The sequence below is a fragment of the Pelodiscus sinensis genome, chromosome 9, assembly GCF_052426305.1.
Source record: "Pelodiscus sinensis isolate ZL-2025 chromosome 9, ASM5242630v1, whole genome shotgun sequence".
Lineage (NCBI taxonomy): Eukaryota > Metazoa > Chordata > Testudines > Trionychidae > Pelodiscus > Pelodiscus sinensis.
The window spans coordinates 42075949-42098112 of record NC_143060.1 but is presented as its reverse complement, the minus strand read 5'-3'; the positions used below and the strand labels follow the sequence as shown (position 1 = coordinate 42098112).

The 22164-nt window shown below is 41.2% G+C and overlaps 1 protein-coding gene across 2 annotated transcripts in view; it reads left to right on the top strand.

Moving 5' to 3' along the window:
* OLFM3 (olfactomedin 3) overlaps window positions 1-22164 on the top strand; it is a 148946-nt gene that overhangs the window by 86828 nt on the left and 39954 nt on the right. Inside the window, exon 1 of one of the 2 annotated variants that reach the window (XM_006119799.5) lies at window positions 17996-18198. The exons of the other annotated variant lie outside the window; for it this stretch is intronic. Within the exon in view, the coding sequence (XP_006119861.2) occupies window positions 18070-18198 (129 nt within the window). The 5' untranslated portion in view covers window positions 17996-18069. Of the gene's footprint in view, window positions 1-17995; window positions 18199-22164 lie in introns of those variants that run through there. 2 annotated transcript variants of the gene reach the window in all.

Below are 22164 nucleotides of genomic sequence, written 5' to 3'. Positions count from 1 at the left end.
TCCGTCTCCTGGAGCGGTCCCTCTGCCCCGGGGTCTATCACGTCCTGGGGGGCAGGGACGGCATGAGCCCCCAGGAGGTGGTCCAGGGCGTGGAAGTGGGGGCACGCCTCCGGGTCGGCCCCTGGCAGGCAGGCCCGGGAGTAGGACTGCCGCAGGTCTTTGATCTTGCAGCGCACCTGCTCCCGGCTGCGCTGGTGGCCCCTGGCGGCCAGGCTGGCAGCCATGCGGCTGTAGACAGCTGCGTTCCTGTGGCTAGTGCGGAGATCGTGGACATTGGAGGCTTCCCCCCAAACCTCGATGAGGTCCACGATCTCCGCACTTGACCAAGTGGGTGCCCGCCTCTTGCATCCCCGGGCAGGCTCCTGGGAGCTGCCAGGCTGGTCCTGGGGAGCAGTGGAGGGCTGAGTGTCCTCGGATGGCTGGCTCATGTTGTGGCAGGTGCAGGGTCTGCTGGCTGGGTGGTGGCAGCCTTGCAACTGGCACAAACTGTGTAGCCAGCCTGTGGCCCTTTAAGGGCTCCGGGGCCGGGAGGGGGGCAAGAGAGTTTGCCTGGTGTTGGCCAGAGTGGCCAACAGGGCAAGCTGGGAAGGGCTAGCCTCCCACTAGTTCAAATTAAGGGTCTACACAGCCCTTAATTCGAACTAGCTAGTTCGAACTAGGCTTAATCCTCGTAAAATGAGGTTTACCTAGTTCAAACTAAGCGCTCCGTTAGTTCGAATTAAGTTCGAACTAACGGAGCGCTAGTGTAGCGCCTATGAAAGTTAGTTCGAACTAACGTCCATTAGTTCGAACTAACTTTGTAGTGTAGACATACCCTAAGAGATTTCATATAATTATCCTTCAGTTCATCTGGTCACATTTTCAGGAAATAAGTGAAAATATGTAAATTTTGTAAATATTGATAGATATTGATGATAGACAAATTATTTCAGTTTCTCGTTTGGAATGTTAACTGAAAAAACAGAAATCTTTGTTACTAGACTAAGGGCATGTGTACACTAGGAAATTATTTTGCAATAACTTATTTTGAAATAATAACTCCTGAAATAACTATTTCAAAATAGTGTGTCCACACTATGGGAAAGCCTCAAGATTAGTCTGAGGCACTCTCCCTTAATATGGACACTCTTCCTTGACTTAGAGCCCCAGAAGCACCAGGGAGTAATTATTCTGTATGACTCTGGGGAGTACTTTCAAAATAACCAGTCCCTTTTTTTGAAATAACGGGATTGGTAGTGTGGACATTCCAGATCAAAATAAGGGGAGCTATTTCAAAATAACTCCCTAGTGTAGACCATGGCTAGGAAACTTCAAATGGGATATGATTCTGTAGCAGGCAATATTTCTACTGATTGAAACAAGAGTTTAGACTTAGAAAGGACTATAGAATGGGAGTTAACTTTCAGAATATTACTATTCCTAAAATACAACTTAATAATATCACTTAAAATAAAAGTCTGAAATCTTTAATCTACTCAGTCCAAGAAAAATATTTTCTTTCTGTAGTGTCAAGTCCATTTGATCCTATGTTCTTGGTGGCAAAGAATACAAAGTAATAAATGTCTTTTTTAGGTTGATTAAAGGCTGCAGAGAAACTGAAGCATCTGGTAAGCACAGAAACTGTTTGTTGTGAGTACACCCCAAACTAATAATAGGAAAAAAAAGAAGAAAATATCATTTTTTTGCCTCATGAGTGTTTTCAAAATACTGTGTCGTGCCTCTCACAGAATTTCCAATTACCCTATTTAGGGTGCTGTCATTGCAAGCAAATAATTGATGAGGGGAAAGGTTTAAAATATACATGAGGTAGTATTTTTAGAACATGTGATTCTGTTTATTTGAGAGGGGATCTTTATTCCTCTTTTTATATCTTTGGGTATTAACTTCATTGTTTCAAATTCATTCAAATGGATGAGAATCTAGTCAACTGCTCATCAAATATCACCCCATCTTGTATTTGGATCTTGCCTTCTCTCACTTAGGCTATGTCTAAGACTGCAGGCTTCTTTCAGAAGAAGCTTTTCTGGAAGAGATCTTCCAGAAAAAACTTCTTTTGAAAGAAAGCGTCTATACAGCAAAAGTACAACAAAAAAGAGATCTGCTTTTTTGAAAGATAGCATCTATATTCATTGGATGCTATCTTGCATTTCAGTTGTGATTACTGTGGACGGAGTGGCCAGCAGGGCACCTATGCTTTTTCCTGGAGCCCTCTTCTTTCGAAAAAATACTCTTTTCTGTGTCCACACGTGCCGTTAAAAAATCAACCTTTTTTGGAAAAAGGCTTCTTCCTCATAGAAAGAAGTTTATGTCTGTCAGAAAAAACCCTGTGTTCTTTCGACTTTCTGTAGAAAGAATGCAATAGCAGTGTGGACGAAAGTGTAGTTTTTCCGGAAAAACAGCAGTGTAGACATATCCTTAGTGATCTAGATCTGGTAGAGAGACAAAAACTTTAGGCTGTAGCACAATGGTCCAAATTTTCAATGAGACTTTAATCTAGTTTCCATTTATGTGCATGACTATCAAACTTGCATGAGACATTTGTTCAAAAGCACTTGTCAAAATAAACAATAACATTTAGAAACACAAACACAGATTTTGCTCAACTTGCACTACTCCCTTGCAGCTTTTCTGTGTATTCAAGTTCTTTGCTTGAGTAAATGCTAGCTACCTGTTGCACATGCAAGCAGTAGTAAAAAAAAGTGCATACACTGCTGCAAGCACATGAATGACAGACATATTTTGGAAATTTGGCTCAACTAGTCTTCAGTAGCTCCAATAGGGGTGAAAACAGCCAGACACAATTGTAAAAACAAGTACAATTGAGATCTAACAGTCCTAAACAGAGTAAACTTATTATAGTTAATTAAAAATATACTAAGGAGAAACTTCTCTCTGTACGCACAGGTAAGAGTGTATGTTTCAGGGACCTGGGAATCCTGAAGAGAACACTGAACATGTCAAATATCCAGATTGAAATGGAGACAATAAACCCCCCCAAACAAGTATGAAGACATGTACAGGTTACCATAAGGACAAGGGAGAGCAATAGAACTTAAGGTCCTGTCAAGTTCTATTGCTCTCCCTTGTCCTTATGGAAACCTGTACATGTCTTCATACTTGTTTGGGGGGGGTTATTGTCTCCATTTCAATCTGGATATTCAATCTGGATATTCAAACCGACGGTCAGGGCAGTGAGTGGTGTGTGTGTTATACACCCGAGGGTATGTCTACACTACCACTCTAGTTCGAACTAGGGTGTTAATGTAGGCAACCGGAGTTGCAAATGAAGCTCGGGATTTGAATTTCCCGGGCTTCATTTGCATAAAGCCAGGCGCCGCCATTTGTAAATGTCCGCTAGTGCGGACTCTGTGCCGTGCGGCTACACACGGCACGGACTAGGCTTCCTAGTCCAAACTACCGTTACTCCTCGTTTCACATGTAATCCGTTTCACGGAGTCCGCACTAGCGGACATTTAAAAATGGCGGCACCCAGGTTTATGCAAATGAAGCCCGGGAAATTCAAATCCCGGGCTTCATTTGCAACTCCAGTTGCCTACATTACCACCCTAGTTCGAACTAGGGTGGTAGTGTAGACATACCCCGAGACTTCAACTGCTGAGACCGGGGTCCCTTTGCAGCGGGCAACCTGGAGGAGGTTGATGGGCGCCCCAACAAGTTTACAGGGAGTGCTTATTACACCTCAGATTTTTACTGCTAGGATACACGATCCCTTCGCAGCGGGCAGCCTGGGGAGGCTGAGAGATGCCCCAACGGATCTGTCCCCTGGAAGCGACACGATCCAACGCTCAAGCTCTCCCTATATCTGTCCCTTATGACCGCCTGAAGTTCTTTTAAATTGTGCTTGGTTCTGTTACAGCAACTGAAGGAGTCAGGTTAAAGCTTAAACAGTTACTATTTTATTGCTACAGGTAAACTTAGCTGTTAAATGCTACTGCTGTGTTACAGATAACACAGCCACTACAAAGGACAGGACAGAAATTACACTAAGAAGTCACTTACAGGTACCATGAAACCCTTTTGGTTCTCTGAGCTCTTATTAAATGCATGCAAAATAGACACCTAGCAGGTATATATATATTCTCACCCCTGCGTTCCAGACTTGGCGTGGCCAGCGTCTTTCTCTCAATCCCTCGGGAAGAAGTAGGGTGAGGTTGGGTGTCCCACAGACCTCGGGAGACAATCAATACCTGCCAGCAGGTGTAGATGATTGGAGCTCAAATGGGGTGGGCTACTAAAGCCCTCTTTATACCCCTTGGGTCACGTAGGCTTCTTCCTGGTCTCAAGTGGCCAATTAGGAAAAATGGCTTTGAACGCCAAGTTTCCCACGAAGGGTGCAAAGCATAATTCACACCTGGGAAAATGCAGACAATGGGCACCTCTGGTATGTGATAGGCGAAGATTCCTCTCCTGGGACAGTGCAGGTGTGTCAATTACTGGTACTAGCCATCAAGACGGCAGGAGGCCCCGTGTCGTCAGCTAGCCCATTTACTGTCTGATTTCTGTTTATGGTAGTCAGGGACATCAAAGGCTGACTGCCTTTCTTTTGCTCTCGGAGGGGGGGGGAACCAAGATGAGGTTCATGTCTGGCTACAGGTCCTCACCTGGAGCTGTATTCTTTCAGACTTTCCTTTTCTTGTGGAGAAGAAAAAAGTCTTAGTTGCATCTAGGTGTCAGATTATAAAAATCAAATTACTGAGGTATCAAAAGTAACACTTATTAGTAGAGAAAGGGCTATGCAAGGTTTATAGCTCCATGACCGGAGAAAAATCTACCTGCTCCTTTCCAGATGCTAGCACTTCCTAAATTCAATGCAAAAAAGAGTCTTTTCACCATAAATAAGGATTGCCATGGTCAATTTTATTCACCAGATTCTGTCAACAAATGATGCAGGGATCTGCCATCACCAGAAAAGGTCAATTAAATAGACAAAGTCAGGGTATGTCTACACTACAATTTTAGTTCGAACTAACGGACGTTAGTTCGAACTAACATTCATAGCCGCTACACTAGCGCTCCACTAGTTCGAATTTGAATCGAACTAGCGAAGCGCTTAGTTCGAACTAGGAAAACCTCATTTTACGAGGATTAAGCCTAGTTCGAACTTACTAGTTCGAATTAAGGGGTGTGTAGCACCTTAATTCGAACTAGTGGGAGGCTAGCCCTCCCCAGGTTTCCCTGGTGGCCACTCTGGCCAACACCAGGGAAACCCTATGCCCCCCTCCTGGCCCCGGACCCCTTAAAGGGGCATGGGCTGGCTATGGTGCCCGTGCCAGGTGCAAGCCTGCCAGCACCCAGCCAGCAGACCCTGCACCTGGCACGGCAAAGAGCCACCCACCCGATGTCCTCCAGCCCACCCCCTCTTCCCGGGACCAGGCTGGCGGCTCCCAGGGGCTTGCCCTGGACCGCAAGAGGTGGGCACCTTCCTGGGCTAGTGCGGACATCGTGGACCTTGTCTACGATCTCCGCACTAGGCACAGGAAAGTGGCCATCTAGGACAGGAGAGCTGCCAGCCTGGCCACCCAGGAGCAGGTGTGCATGAAAATCAAGGGGGTCCACTGAGACCCCCGACCCTGAGCCCTGAGCTTACAATGGCCGTCCTGGGTCAGACCAAAGGTCCATCTAGCCCAGTAGCCTGTCTGCCGACAGCGGCCAACCCTAGGGACCCTGGAGGGGATGGACCGAAGACAGTGACCAAGCCATTTGTCTCGTGCCATCCCTCTCCAGCCTTCCACAAACTTTGGGCAAGGACACCACTCCTACCCCCTGGCTAAGACTACTCCATGGACCCAACCTCCATGATTTGATCTCACTTCCCTTTAAACTCTGTTCTAGTTGTAGCCTTCACAGCCTCCTGCAGCAAGGAGTTCCACAGGTTAACTATTTCCTTTCTGAAGAAGAACAACTTTCTCTTACTAGTTTGAAGCCTGCTACCCATTCCTTTCCTTTGGTGTCCTCTAGTCCTTCTTTATGGGAACTCAGGAAGAACTTTTATGAATGCACCCTCTCCACCCAACCCCTGCTTTTAGAGACCTCTATCCTGTCCCCCCTCTGTCTCCTCTTTTCTAAGCTGAACAGTCCCAGTCTCTGTAGCCTCTCTTCATCTGGAACCTGTTCCCAACCCTTGATCATGTTAGTTGCCCTCCCCTCTCCCAGCCTTTCTCTTCCCCTCTCCCACCTCCTTTTCCCAGTCTCCCTCAGTTTTGTTCAATAAAGACAGAGTCAATGTTGGAAGAAACGTTATCTTTATTTTGTACATCAATAAGAAGGGCTAGGGAATGGTAAGTGGAAGGAGGTGAGGGAGGAATGGGGCATGAGCCCCCGATGGGGAGGACTGGGCTGACTGTGCGGGCTTCTGGGGGTGGAAGCTCTCCTGCAGCCCCCCAATTGCCCCCTCTCCCCAGATGGCAGCCTGCGGCAAGTGCAGCCAGGCTGATGGCCGAGTGGTGTGATGTGCCCAGTGTGGGTTGTCCGGGCAGTCCAAGCCAGGACTGCTTTGCAAGCGGGGCACCCCTTAGAACTGTCGGTCTGGGGTGGGGGTCGGGACTCTTTTAGTGCAGCCCTCGGCTAGCCTGAGACAGCATCTCCACGCTCTAAGTCCTCCTCTGATGCCCTGCTGGCACTGCTTCCGGCCATCCTTAAGCCCTGTTCAGGGTCCACTCAATGTGGACATGCTAGTTCGAATTAGCAAAACGCTAATTCGAACTAGTTTTTAGTTCTAGACGCGTTAGTTTGAATTAGCTTAGTTCGAATTAACTAATTCGAACTAAGTTAGTTCGAATTAGCGCTGTAGTGTAGACGTACCCTCAGAAAACTAACATGGCCTTATTCCACAATGTATTAAACTGAAATGTCATTCGAGGACAGTTGTGCAATGTAAATAGCAGATGAAAGATGATCTAGTGGAAGGCATTGATTTGAATGGTCATACTGGCTAGTTACTCTTCTCATTTTACATGGGTGTACATCTGGAGGTCCTCCACTTACATCTGACACTGAGCTGTGTTAGAATTGATTGGAAACATGAATCACATAGTCTTATTTCTGCTCTTTAAGGCTACGTCTACACTGCACATTTATTTCGGAATAAGCTATTTTGGAATTTTTTTTTTTGAAATAGCTTATTTCAAAATAGCACATCTGCACTGCAGGAAGTCTCAAAATTAGTCTGAGGCAGGCTTCCCTTATGTAGACGTGCTATCTTGATTTAGAGCCCCAGAGGAATAACTTAGAATGGCCCTGGTGAGGGGCTATTTCGAAATAGCAGAAGCAGAGCAACTACACACACCTTATTTCAAAATAGCTATTTCAGAAGAGGTATAATTCTTCATAGACTGAGGTTTACAGAAGCTGCAATAAGCTGTCCATTATTTCAAAATAATTTTGAAATAACAGAATTGCTGTATAGATGCTCACATAGTTATTTCGGAATAACACCCTGTATAGACTCACCCCAACTGGATGAGAGTAACTATTTGAATCCGATTTTTGGTGCAAATGCTTATATTTATTATTTCAAGCACTTGTGTCCTGCTAATATTTGCTTAAAATGCTCATTTCCATGATCATTCCTGTTATGTAAATAAGAGAGGTGCTAAAAAAAAGGCAAAGTGGTTTAAATATTTTATTCTTTCAAGTATTTCAAGTATTCTTTCAATATATTGCTTAGTTCTAAGGAAATGCACAAACAAATAATATTTCCAGTGTATAACTCCATTAATGGACCCAAATTCTGTTTTCAGGTGCACACATTTTCCTCACTGAAGTGTTCTGTGGCATAGTGATTTTGAAATACAAATGAATACATAAAATGACAGACATTCAGTACATACAGTATGGTCTAAGTGAAAATATTTCACAAGAACTTTTTATTTGAATGGAACAAAAAAGTTGTAATTTCTTTGTTTAGTTATTTAAATAATATATGCTTGAAATTTATGTAACAGATAATTTTTCAATACAGAATATAGTGTTTGCAGAATGAAACGTATTCTTTATTTAAAAGTCTGAATAAGGAGCTATCCTAGTTATACTACACATGTATACTGATGAAATATTTTTTCTCCATTACGCATACGTTTTCTTGAAATGCTGCAAATACTTTTTTGGTCCTGAGGGTCGTATTTCAGGGAAAACTTTCAACCCAAGACTTTCAAATGTAATTGCCTAAATTACTTAAAACTCAGTGTAGTCACTATGCTAAAGATTTTACAAAGACAATGAGAAAAGCAGTTTGAAATGGGATTTTGTTCAAAGGCAATTCAATAAAGGCAATGTCTGAGATTTTCAGCTTATGTAATTCAAAGAATGCATTTTTTTTTCAAATGTATCTAACCCAATGAATAAACATCACATGCATTATAATTCAGATTTTTGTCATGGTTTGATGTAATGGAGAGAAATCAGACTTTCAGAAATACATACACACACAGCATTACACAAATGCTTTGGATACACCACATGGGATGACTGGGATATACGTTAGAAGTAATGTTAGAAGTAATGTTTCCAAGGCATTGTCAGAGACTAAGGCCCATATCATATAATTAGCTGTGTATGGACAAATTCTGGCACCAGGTAAAACATTTCAGAAGTCAATAGAGCTGTGTTTGGGTGCATCTACATGGAGCTTTACATGCTCATCTACTCTACTGGATGGCTGCTTCAGATGCACCTTGCTTTAAAAATAATGAGTCTCGAAGCTAATTATGGATCAGTGAGTTTTGCTTCAGTACCTGCTAAATTTATTGAAAACATAATTAAATATAAAGTTATAAAACACCTAGAAGAGTATGCTATGACAAAGTTAAACCAATGTGCCATCTGTAAAGGAGAACCATGCCTCTCCATTAATTACTGTTCTGTGAAAACATTAATCTATAATGGATAAAGGACAACCAGATTTGACTCCTTCCCCAGAGACACTTAAGGAGCGAAGGAGTCAGAAGGAAACATGTAATGTTCAGCTATGGATGAGAAACTGGTTATGAGGTGAAAAACACAGAAGGAAGAAATAACTCATTTTCATGTGGAAGAAACTTATCAATGGCTTCCCCCAAAACAATTGTATTAAACACATTTATTTTAACTTCTAGAAGAGGTGACGAATTGTGATGTCATAAAATTGGTGAATGACAGAAAATTCATTAAGTCTACAGGGGATGCTAAAAACTAATAAAACTAGAAAGTTAGGCCATCCAGTTCAAATGAAAGATATTGACAGCAAACATCTGTATTCCTTACACATATTGATATATTGTAAACTAAGTGTAGCTAGTCAGCAAAAAGATTTTCAGTTCTGGATAGCTCAATTTAAAACATCAGTGATCAGGAATGGTCAAAATCAAAGAAGATGCAGGCCTGCATTAAGAAAGGCATAGAAAATAATAACAATTCAATGGAATGGTATTAATGATATACTTTCATCTGGAACAGCATATGGAATGTTGGTCCCCAGATCTCATTAAAGATATGCAAATATTAAAAAGTTCCAGAAAAGGGGGGAAAAAACCCAATGAAATGATTAGCAAGAGAAAAGGTTTTAAAAGGTTAGGACTGATGATGATTGGCAATCACTCATTGCTGAGTATGATAATTTTCAATGCAAGTTATAGACCCTCAGGCGGCTGATAAGGCCGATCCTTGAGCCATAAGTTCTATTACAGTGAGGACAGATGTTTCCAGGTACAGCAGGAGGCTGTTGACCATGACTAGAAGCCAGTGTCTCCTTCATCCTGTGCATCTTCTCCCCTTCAGCGTGCCAACAGCAAATTCAAAATGCAGGGAGCCATTATGTAGGACTTGTCTCCATTTTGAGTGATCCTGAGCGAGTGTCTCCCAAGTGTCAACGTCAATGTTGCACTTCTTTAAGTTATCCTTTAGCAAGTTCTTCTAATGTTTCCGTTGTCCTCTCATGTTATGGTATCCTTCTTTCAGCTGAGAAAACAGCCTATTTTGGGAGGTAATGCTCTGGTATCCGAACCAGTCCAGTGAAGTTGGTGATGGATGATCAGTCTCAATATTGTTGGTCTTTGCCTTTTTCAGCACACTGATGTTAGTGCACCTGTCTTCCCATTTGATCTTCAAGATCTTGTAGAGGCAAGGACTTTCAAGTGATGTCTGTAGGTTGTCCAGGTTTCAGACCCATACAATAGTGTTCAGAGAATAATGGCTTGATAAACAAGAAGTTTGGTGTCTTGTTGGTTTGTATACCTCATACAAACTGGGAGGGTCTCTGAGCTCATCCCTAGAAGGCCCTTGAGGAATTTTCTCAGGAACTTCATCTGCTACCATGGAAATGTGATTAAGAAGATCTTCAAAATGTTCTTTGCAGCAAAAATTAATGGCTTCATTGTCCTTCAAAAGTGTGGTTCTATCCTTTGAGCGAAGGGGGTTCATGCCCATGACAAGCTGGCCCATAAACAACCTTAATAGCACTAAATAAACCACATGTATTATGAGTATGCACAAAATGTTGGCGTTCTTGTGCTTTCTCACTCCACCATTTGTTTTTGAGTTCTCTGGTTTTACCTTGGACTTCCACTTTTGCCTTAGCAAGGGCTTCTCTCTTTGTATTGCAATTTATATCATTCTGCCAAGCACAAAATGCCATTCTCTTCTCACTGATGAGAAGCTCAATTTCAACATCATTCTCATCAAACCAGACCTGATGCTGTCTGGTGGGACAGCCAATGGTTTCCTCACAAGTGTTGATAATTGCTGCTCTCAGCTGGCTCCAGTGTTCCTCAATTTCTTCTGGAAATCCTGATGGAAACTTTTCTTCTAAGACTGCTTGCAAGTGGTCATGTGGTCATGATTACTGGGGTCCTTCAGATCTTGAACCGTCAGCTTGTGCCTTATCTGTTTCTTTTTCAGCCTCCATTTGGGGGTGAACTTAATTTTCATTGTGGATCAAATGAGGCGATGATCAGTCCAGCAGTCAGCAGCACTTGTCATTGCTCTTGTGAGAAGGACATCGCTATGATCTCGAGCACGAACTATGACATAGTCAAGACAATGCCAGTTCTTTGAACGTGGGTGTCTCCAAGATGTTTTGAATTTGTCCTTTTGACAAAAAAGAGTGTTTGTGATTATAAGTTCATGTTCAGCACAGTTGCTCAGGAACAGGATTCCATTTGAGTTGCTTTTGCCAACTCCTTCCTTCCTGATTTGTTCCTTTCCACAGATCTGAGTCTCATCCAACACGTGCATTGAAATCCTTCAGAAGAGTTATCTTATCTTCTTTAGGGCTGTGTCTACATTGGCATCCCTTTCCGGAAAAGGGATGCTAATGAGACACTTCGGAATTGCAAATCCGCAGGGGATTTAAATATCCCCCGCGGCATTTGCATTTACATGGCTGCCGCTTTTTCCGGCTCGGGGTTTTGCCGGAGAAAAGTGCCAGTCTAGATGCGATTCTCCGGAAAATAAGCCCTTTTCCGGAGGATCCCTTATTCCTACTTTCAAGGGATCCTCTGGAAAAGGGCTTATTTTCCGGAGAATCGCGTCTAGACTGGCACTTTTCTCCGGCAAAACCCCGAGCCTGAAAAAAGGGGCAGCCATGTAAATGCAAATGCCACGGGGGATATTTAAATCCCCCGCGGATTTGCAATTCCGAAGTGTCTCATTAGCATCCCTTTTCCGGAAAGGGATGCCAATGTAGACACAGCCTAGGTGTCTCTGATAAAATGGTTTCCAGCTGAGAGTAGAAATCTTCCTTTACATCCTGGCACATAGGCACTCACAATAGTTACCTGTTGGGTTTTGGTGAGCCTCAATTGGAGTGTCATAAACTGCTACTGGCAGCTCAGTGAGCTCCTTACAAACTTCTTCTGAATAGCAAAGCCTACTCCATACAATCAAGGTCCAGCTAAAGATTTTGCCTTCCAGAAGTTTGTGTATCCTCCTTTCTCCTTCCTCACCTATCCTTCATCAGCTCATCAGTTTCGTACAATGCAGTAATATCAATATTAAACCAATTCAATTTGTGAGCAATGATAGCTGAATGCTGCTCTGGTTGATCACTGTCTGAGTTGTCCATCAGGGTACGTATATGCCAGATTCCAAAGCTGAAAAGTTTCTTACATTTTCAACAACTGGGGTGGTAATCCTGCTGGATGAGGCTATCCAGCCAGGAGGAAAAGAGGCAAGACTATTTTTAGGGTACCTTTTCTAGCTCCCTCCCCATGTGCGGTAAGCAGAGTGGGTCCTAAAGAGGACTAATTATAACACAAGAACAGAGGGACACCCATTAAAATGAAAAGTCAACACTTGTAAAAATTGATAAATATATATTCTTCTTTACACAAATCAGAAGTGGAACTCACTGCCACAGCACAATATGGCATTAAAGATCCTACTGGGATGCCAAAAATGATACAATTCATTTCAGTTTCTGAGGGGGAACATGTATGTTTAGCAGGTAAAAGGTTAGGATTTTCTTTTAAAAAACACTGTTTTGTTTCCAGTCTCATCTAAGAATAATGATAGTGCTACTGTCTGTGTTCTCTACATTTTAATGACATTCAGTTTTCATTGGATAGCAATAACAGAGTCAATTGCTATGTGTCTGTACATTCCACACACCATAGGGGCCTAATTCTGGCCTCACTTACACTCTGCATTTTTGGACTGTTATCTATTTTGAATGTGCTGTTTCACTGTGTGTTTGACATCCAGTCTTTGATGCTTCACTGTAATGGATTTAACACAGCAAAGTGGAAGAATGCCCTGATTTACTTCCTGAGGGGACACAATTTTGGAAGCAGACCATTTTTCAGGAATCTTGAGGGTATATTATTCTCCTGGTGTTTTTCTTGTTGAATAATACGTTGTTCCTGTTACTATAAAATTCTAAACTTTTCCCTCTGCAAAGCACATCTGGGTTTTAAGTATTTACCATTTATGACTGAAACAGACTGGTATCCATAACTGTACTGGAAGCTGATTTGATTATTATTTCTCCCTTTTTTTTCTTTCCTACTAATTTACACTCGTCTACATTGCAGAGCTTTTCTGGAAAAACAGCTATTTTTCCAGGAAAACTACACTTACGTCTGCACGGCAATTGCGTTCTTCCAACAGAAAGTCGAAAAAACGCAGGGATAACAGATTTTTGGGCTGCTCTACAAGAGGACATTGGAAGATGTCTGGGAATTTGACTTGGTTGGCAGGGAGGCAGCCAAGCTAATAGCTGGTACCTCCTTGTGGCAGATATCCAGGGCAGGTACTTCATCGGGAAGGCTCCCAGTGACCAGATAAATGGCCTGATACAGGAGTTAAAAAGGAGGTGCTGGATAAGGATGTTAACTTGCAGTTATCTGGCTAACTGTGTAGTTGATACAATTATTCAATAAGGATCGCTATGCAGAGCCACAGCGGGGGTAGCTCCAGGACGCTGGCTCAAGTCGGGACTGACTAGTCCTGGCTCGTGCCAGCTCCGGGAGCTATCCCTACAATGGCTCTGCATTTTAAATGTAGTAAGAACCACTGAGCTCTTACTACATTTAAAATGCAGAGGTGTAGCATCCTGGACCAGCGCAAGCTGAGACTGCTCGGTCCCTGGCTCATGCTGAGTCTAGCAGCCCCTGTTCATGGTGTGCAGGGATGTCCACAGATAGGGGCTGCTCCAGCAGCAGCCCCTGGCCATGGCCAGCCCTGTCCACCATGAACAGGGGCTACTGCAAGATGCTGTTGGAGCAGCGTCTGTTTGTGGTGGTGTGGCCAGCAGCTGCTGCCAGAGCAGCCCTTCAGCGCGGCGAACCAGGGCTGCCATGAAGAGAGCTCCTGTCCACACAAGGGAGGGCGGGCAGGGCAGCAGCTCAAGAAATTGTTTCAGGTATAAACTTGTAGCCTTTTTCCAGTTGTGGAAGGAGAAATTGTAGCTGATTGATCAACTCTTTTGTGTGAAAATAGGCGCATGCTTCTTGTCCCTCGCTAGTTTGCAGAAGCATCAGCATAAGCAAAAAAGCCACCCCCTTTTGGACATCAACTGTGCAATATAAAGAATAGTACCAAGGCTTGGGCAGCACAAGCATCCAATGTGTGGCAAGCTAATCAACTCTTGTATCACAGATGATGAAATCATCCTCTTCCTAGCAGAATGTGGTGTAATCAGTATAATAAACCTTGAATCCACTTGTTGAACATTTCTTGATACACTCAAAAGGACCATAATTTGGTGAAAGATCCATTCCTATACACATTCTTCTATAAATGTAACTATAATAGACATGTCAGTGCCAGCTGGCTTTAGTTAAGACTCTTTGGAGTCCATCCACTGACACAAATGGGACTTAAAGCTGCCTTAAATAGGGAACTGAGCATCCCCGCCCTCCCCAACCCACTGCAGGTTGGCATACAGACCGTATTATAGAGGGCCTTTATAGCACATCCGTGCCTCCAGTCTTGATGTAGTAGCAGGCCTTCCAGAGTTATGTTAGAACCAGAGGGAAACCCTAAGGATGTTTAAATTACAGCAGCCTTCTAGGTGCTCTGTGTCTCCTCCTTAGCACATCCAACCCGTTAACATCAGTTTTCATATCCAAGGCAAAGCATTTGTTGAAATACAGAAAAACATGCAGAACAAATCAATATACAGTGATGACAGGTTTCAGTGAGGTAGAATCATAGAATCCTAGGACTGGAAGAGACCTCAGGAGGTCATTGAGTACAATCCCCTGCCCAAAGCAGGACCAACCCCAACTAAATCATCCCAGCCAGGGCTCTGTCAAGCCAGAATTTAAAAACCTCTAGGGGTGGAAATTCTACCACCTCCCTAGCTAACCCATTCCAGTGCTTCACCACCTTCCTAGACTACGTCTACACTGCACATTGTAGTGCAAGAAGATATGCAAATGAGATGTAGAGATGAATATCGCCACACCTCATTTACGTACTTAATGAGCCACCACTTTTGCGGAAGGGGCTTTTGTGCAAGAAGGAGCTGTGTACACTACTTCTTCTTGTGCAAAAAATCCCTCTTGTGCAGGAGCTGTTATTCCTGAAAATAAACAGCAGAACAGCTCTTGCACAAGAGGGGGTTTTTGCACAAGAAGGAACAGTGTAGACAGCTCCTTCTTGTGCAAAACCCCCTTGTGCAAAAATGGCGGCGCATTAGGTATACAAATGAGGCATGGTAATATTCTTCACCATGCCTCATTTGCCTATCTTCTTGCGTAACAATGGACAGTGTAGACGTAGCCCTAGTGAAATAGTTTTTCCTAATATCCACCCTAGACCTCCCCCGCAGTAACTTAAGACCATTGTTCCTTTTTCTGCCAGCCATCACTACTGAGAACAGCCTCTCTCCACCCTCTTTGGAACCTCCCTTCAGGAAGTTGAAGGCTGCTATCAAATCCCCCCTCACTCTTCTCTTCTGCAGACTAAATAAGCCCAAATCCCTCAGCCTCTCCTCGTAGGTCATGTGCTCCAGCCCCCTAATCATTCTGGTTGCCCTCCACTGGACTGTCTCAAATGCGTCCACATCCTTTCTATAGTGGGGGCCCAGAACTGGATGCAGTACTTCAGATGTGGCCTCTCCAGTGTCAAATAAAGGGGAATAATAACTTTTCTAGATCTGCTGGCAATGCTCCTCCTAATGCACGCTAATATGCCATTAGCCTTCTTGGCTACAAAGGAACACTGTTGACTCATGTCCAGCTTCTCATTCACTGTTATCCCCAGGTCCTTTTCCGTCGAAAAGGCTGCTTAGCCACTCTGTCCCCAGCCTGTAACGGTGCTTGGGATTTTTCTGTCCCGAGTGCAGGACTCTGCACTTGTCCTAGTTGAACCTCATCAGATTTCTTTTGGCCCAATCTTCCAATTTGTCTAGGTCACTCTGGACCCTATCCTTACCCTCCAACATATCTACCTCTCCCCCTAGCTTAGTGTCATCCACAGACTTGCTGAGGGTGCAATCCATCCCCTCATCCAAGTAATTAATAAAGATACTGAACAAAAGCAGCCCTAGAACTGATCCTTGGGGCACTCCACTTGAAATCGACCATCAAACAGATATTGAGCCATTGATCACTATTCTTTGGGCCTGACAATATAGCCAGTTTTCCATCCACCTTACATACCATTTATCCAATCCATATTTCCTTAACTTGCTGGCAAGAATACTGTTCCATTGACTTGAATATGGCCAAGATTTTACCCATTCTATTTATTGTATGTAAAAATACTATGATCATCTACCTAAAACCCAAATATAAACTCACAAATGGTATAATCCTTGTTGTAGTAATAATCCTTTAAACAGGGGACAGCAAAAAAGTCTTAATACTTAGAGCTTTTATTATCATGCCTAATAAACAATACAGAATAAAATTGCCAACATTCAATATTTTATCAATGGTATTGAAGTCACTCATAAATAAGTAAACCTACAATCTGCCTCTCATTTTAAACTATCTGTTCATTGTTGTTGATTTGCTGGACATGCATCTTTCAAAAGGATTTTTGCTTTGTGTGTTTTTGATGCGTTACTAAAAACCTCATGGATTTCCAAATGCATGCTTCAGTTAGTAACACTTTTTTCAATGTTTTGAAACATAACATTTTAGCTCAGTATGCAGTTCCATGGAAGAACTTAATATTTAGATGCATGCAATCTCTCTTGTATTTGCTGCTGAGCCTTTGTGCCGCAAGGTCCCTCATAAGATTATGTAGTAGCTCTCAATGTGCTTTTTCCTATATTTCTTGATTTTCAAAAGACAATGATTGATTTTCTCTACTTCCTAGTTAAGAAACGGGTTGGCTAAAATAATTTTAAAAGCATTTTGGGAGAGAAAAATCTAGCCTGAATTTGGAACACAAGCTCTACGACTTTCAAAAGCTTTTCTGGAGATTTAGAAAGCTTAATTGTAGTGAATGTATTCATGAGCTCCCACACTTCTATATAATTTTTTTTTCAGTTGCTTTGAGGATTTTTTCATATCACCTGCCAAAATTGTTTAAGAAAAATTTATTTCTGTGGAAGTTAATTTTGAAATAAACTCTAGCATTCACCTTATGAACAAATATACTACTCTGTTCCCTTCTAAACTTTTAAGCAAGCACTGTTTCGAGTAAATACTGATAAATACTTGCTCTACCTACCCTATTTAGAGACATATTCAAAATGCACATACTAGATATAACAATTACCCATATTGCATAATTTGTGGTGCAAGCTTTTCTTCTGTTATGTGTACATTATTTTATGACTTCCTCCAAATCTGTACAAACTGCTACTCAACTCAGAAATCATTGTATCACATTAGACAACAGAAGTTCCTGAAGCAGATTTAATGAATCAGCAACTCCCTTAACTCTTGTTTGAACCATACATAATTTATTTTCTGTTCCTCTTCTCAAAAGGAGCATAGCTATCTATTCTGTAGTCACTCTACTTCTGTACGTCTTGTGAATGAGTAATTACAAATTTTACAAATTGTGGACTTATTGATAATTTATGTGACTATTCCAAAATCAGTGGACTGCAGTTTTAGGGGAAAAATCTGAGAGTGACAGACTTTGTGTTTTCCTGGCATCTCCAATAATCCTTCCCACCATTATCTGAGATGAATACAGGTACAAAATACTATTATTAAAAATGTTCCACGTGCATATTTTTAATTAAGGATTGGGGGCTGTGAGGGAAAGGTGTGGGTAAGAACATCTGATTTTTGATTGGTTGGTTGGGTTGAATTTTTAGACAGGTCTTCACATCAGCCTGCAGAAGTTGAACTAACTAGATGCTAACTAATGCTGTAGCACCTTACAATTTTATTCCCTCTCTCCCATAAAAGCTGTAATAATTATTGACATCTAAAGAATAGCTTAATGGTCAGTACAAGAGAGTCTGTTGATGTATCTGTTGGTAGGAACAAAAGAACAGAAGCCGGGGTGGGAGGAGGAAGCTGAGTGTGTTTTTAATGGATGATTAAATCTGGGGAGGTTGATCTCCTTTCATGCTGTGGCTGTTGTGCTGCAGTCACGCCTCTCACTGCCAGCCCGCACTAGGCTGATAATCAGTCACTATGAAAACTCATTAGCTCCACAGCAATGAGTCCTCCACTACTCAAGCTTGGTGCTGTTCTTAGTACCATGGCAATGATCTCTAACTGGATGTCCCAAACTCTCCCATCTCTGGTAGGATTAAATATCACCAGACTGTCCACTTCAGATACTCTAGTAAGTAGCTCTGATGTGTTGTAAACCATCTTCATGCTGAACTCGTGTTTTAAGGGATCACAAAAGCTGTGGTTTAAATTGCCTCTTTGTAAACCTCTTTTTAAACTATTAATCTTTATTCTGTAACTTAATGTGTGCTTTTATCTGGACCCTTCAAACTAACTTCACAGTATTTGTGAGGATACTACAGACTTACTAAACAAGATAAACTTTTTTAAAATTGGCTTTTGAAGTATTTAAGATCAAAAGGCTTCATTTTTTAATAGAAAATGTTTAATATATCCAAGAAAATACTTGTTTCTTTAGCTTAGTTTTGTTTCCATAAAATGTATACTGTTATATTGGAGAACAAGATTACTGTACTGAAAAGTCTCTATCTTACTCTGCAGCATTGTCATTTAAAGTGTTTTTATGATAAAATTTTCTGAATTTGTGGAGCAGACAAGTAATGTCTTTTAAAAAGAAAAGAAAATGGGTATTTTTCAGGTTGGCCATAAGACTTTTATTCAGGCTAATTAGAAAATAATGAAGATGATGAATTATTAGTAAGAAATCTTGCAGTACTTGTATTTCATGTTCATATGTCAGAAAATTTTAACACAACAGCCTCTGTTTATGTGGAACTAGAGAAAAAGTGTTATTAACTCTTTCTATGGACTTCTACATGCAATCTAAAAATTAGATTCATATCTCAGTCAGCCAGGTGAACTGACAGACTTTTAAAAAAAGAGCAAATGAAGTTGGAACATAATGCATTCTACCAAACGTTTGAGAAATCCTGTTTAATTTCAGTGCAAATTAAATCAGATTAGAAGAGTTTACTATCCTCAAGATTTAATGTCAGTTGTAGCTAAAAGTGATCAACTGATCAATATTTAATTATTTGATTATACACAAAAAGGAAAAAAAGTTGCATGCCAAGTTTTTATATTGTTACTTTTTATTATTGCATTGTATTGTTATCCTAAAGACATACGTTTTATGACACCATGTTATGGGAGTCATGGAGAAATCCTTAATTTTTCTTAAAATATAACTAATTTTCACTTTGAACCATATGTGATACATCTCTAGTTCCTTCTGATACCCACAAGTGTGTGTGTGTGTGTGTGTGTGTGTGTGTGTACACACGCATGCACACAGATATGAATGAATAGGTCCTGAGCTAGTATAAATCAATATCTCCCTTGACTTCAGTGAAGTTCTGCTGATTTTAACCTACTGAGGCTCTGGATCATAGCATGTATGCTTTGTCATTACTGTACTGCTTGCTTTCATTAAGATGGAGGAACTATGCTTGCTTCATGCTTTAGTGAGCTGTGAGGTAATACAAGGGTCAATGACGCTAGCACACAGGGATAAAATCCTTATACATGAAGCAGAGCTCCTTTGTAATATTGGTATGGTGGGAAAAAATCAGATTCTGTAGAGGATTGTAGTCAAGAGGATATCATCTGATATAGCCACCTTTTTATTCCTATGGCATGTAATTTCTAAAATGCAGCACTATGAGGTAAGGGCCTATACATAGTGGATTCAGTACAAATACTGGATATGTTTTGCCAGCATATCCTCAGAAATCCACAAACATACATTTATGAGTAATTTGCAGTTCAAATTGAATCTTGCCATGTATAAAACTTTCTAAATATATTTTCCAGGCCACATGAAACTTGAACATTTGTATATTTTGTACAAGAAAGAAAAGAACAAAAAATCATCTCCTTTATATGTAACTATTGTACTTCTTTTCACCTGAGCTGGGAAAGACTTACAAAAAAGGGAATAGAAAGGGCTAGTTTATCTGCTGTAATAATTGTTGAAGTCAATGGAGTTATACCAGAAGAAAATTTGGCCCATCATATTTATTCACAACTAGTCACAGGAATTATATGTATTGTAGTGAAAAGCATTTGCCCAGGCAGTGGTGACAACGAACACAACTAAAATATTACTTTTGAAATATCTGATAGCCTAAAGGAAAAAGAAACCTTTTGAAGTTGCATACTGTAATACTCACAGCTGAGTACTTTTGAAGTTGAGCACTGTAATATACATGTAATATAGCTGCCTTCCAAGATAATCTTAAATATTAGCTTTTGCTGTGACTCCTTTCTCTTTCCATAAGATTCCTAAGAACTAGCAAGAATATTTTTGTTTCTCCTCTTTGTGGGCTTGGTTATTTATTTTCTTGTCCACTTACTAAGACCTGTCAGCAGTAAGCCTGCATTTGGGGTTTGCATTTAGCAGCTTTCATAAGATTTTGATGCCTTCTAGCTCCTTCCCTAGGAAGAAGAACAACTTCTCCTTGAGGCTGTGATTAAAATGGGAAAGGACAAAAAAAATGCAGGTATATGTCACACACACACACACACACACACACACACACACACACACACACACACACACACACACACACACACACACACACACACACACACACCGTCCAGACCCTCATGACAGCAACATTTTTCCTACTGAATGAAAGAATCGTGGAAAAAGAGAATACAATAAAGGAATGAAGTTCAAATTTAGAGTAATCTATCATCATTCATTTAAGCATGAATAACCAATCACAATGCACTTCTACTATGTGCCTGAGAGTTTCCTATTATGATAAATATAAAGCACAAGGGTAGAACAGTTCATTTAAAAAAGCTGAATGCTGAGTGCTTTTATGATAGTACAAGTGTCCCTTCATCTAACACCACATTGGAAGGAAATTTGTGCCTGGGTAAACTTCCTATTTTCAAGAAATGAGATAGAAAAGTATGGTTTCATCAGAACATATAAAGCACTGTTTGGATAATACATCCTTTTCATTACAGACTGGTCCTGATTTTGGTGTGTCATTCATTTTACATTGGTGAAACTTTGTTAACATGAATCAAGTTACTCCTGAGTTTTCCAGTATCAGCTCTCCATAAGGCCTGAAGATTGCAGTGTATCTCTTTGTATTAGGGATAAGTGTCCCTATGCCTCCAAAAGGATAAGAGCTAACATTGGGATCTACTGATTTCCTTAACCTTCGACATAAACTTGGTTTCACTATTACTACATTGATATTTGGGTATGAGGACTATAGAAAACCATAGAGGCACCAACCTAAAATTAGCTAACATTGTAAGGGTTAACTGTTTTGACAAGCCTGAATTGTTCAAGCTTACAATTTTACTTGCTATTCAAAACCAATTTAAATAGCCCCTGCAGCTGTAATTTTGTTTAGATTTTATTGTTCACCATCTCCTTTAAACTAGATTCTCTGTGCCCTAAAAACAAGGCTAGAAGAACATCATAATATGGGCATGATTTACCAATGAGCCTTAGATATGTCTTTCGAGAAAACTCTAAGGCAAGGTCAGCTGACCTCCATTTACAATCCCTTTAAATTATAGACTTATTTTCTTAGCAAAATAGGTGATTATTACAGTTTTGATCTTGCAATGAACTATACAGAAGGAGAGTCACTACCTTCTTCAGTGACCCCATCAGAAATCTCTGGAACGAAAAGAGGTGATATTCTTTTCTTGCATTAAGATGACATGCAGAGAAGGATCACCAAGGAAATACTCTTTCACCTTTTATTCTAAACTCATTCTAGCGAGAGACTGCATCTGCCCTGAAGTGATGAACTATGCAATAGCTGACTTTATGCTAGACCAGTAAGCATCAATATTAATGCTTACCAGTTTTAATAATTACTGTTTGTACTGTGCCAAAATGAAATTATTCTAGTGGCAGCCATTAGCATCTAAGATTTGAAATCAAGCAGCCAAAATTGTATTTGTTAGCATCTCATGTCTCAGGACTGTGTGGTCTAGTATCCATGTCTTTTACCACTTCACTCTAACAACCCCCTGTGGTTGGGATAGTGTGGCCCAATAGCCAGAGTCACTATAACCAACCCCCTGCAGTCCTGGTAGTGCAGCCCAATAGCCAATCACTTCATGGCAGGCAAAGCCACCA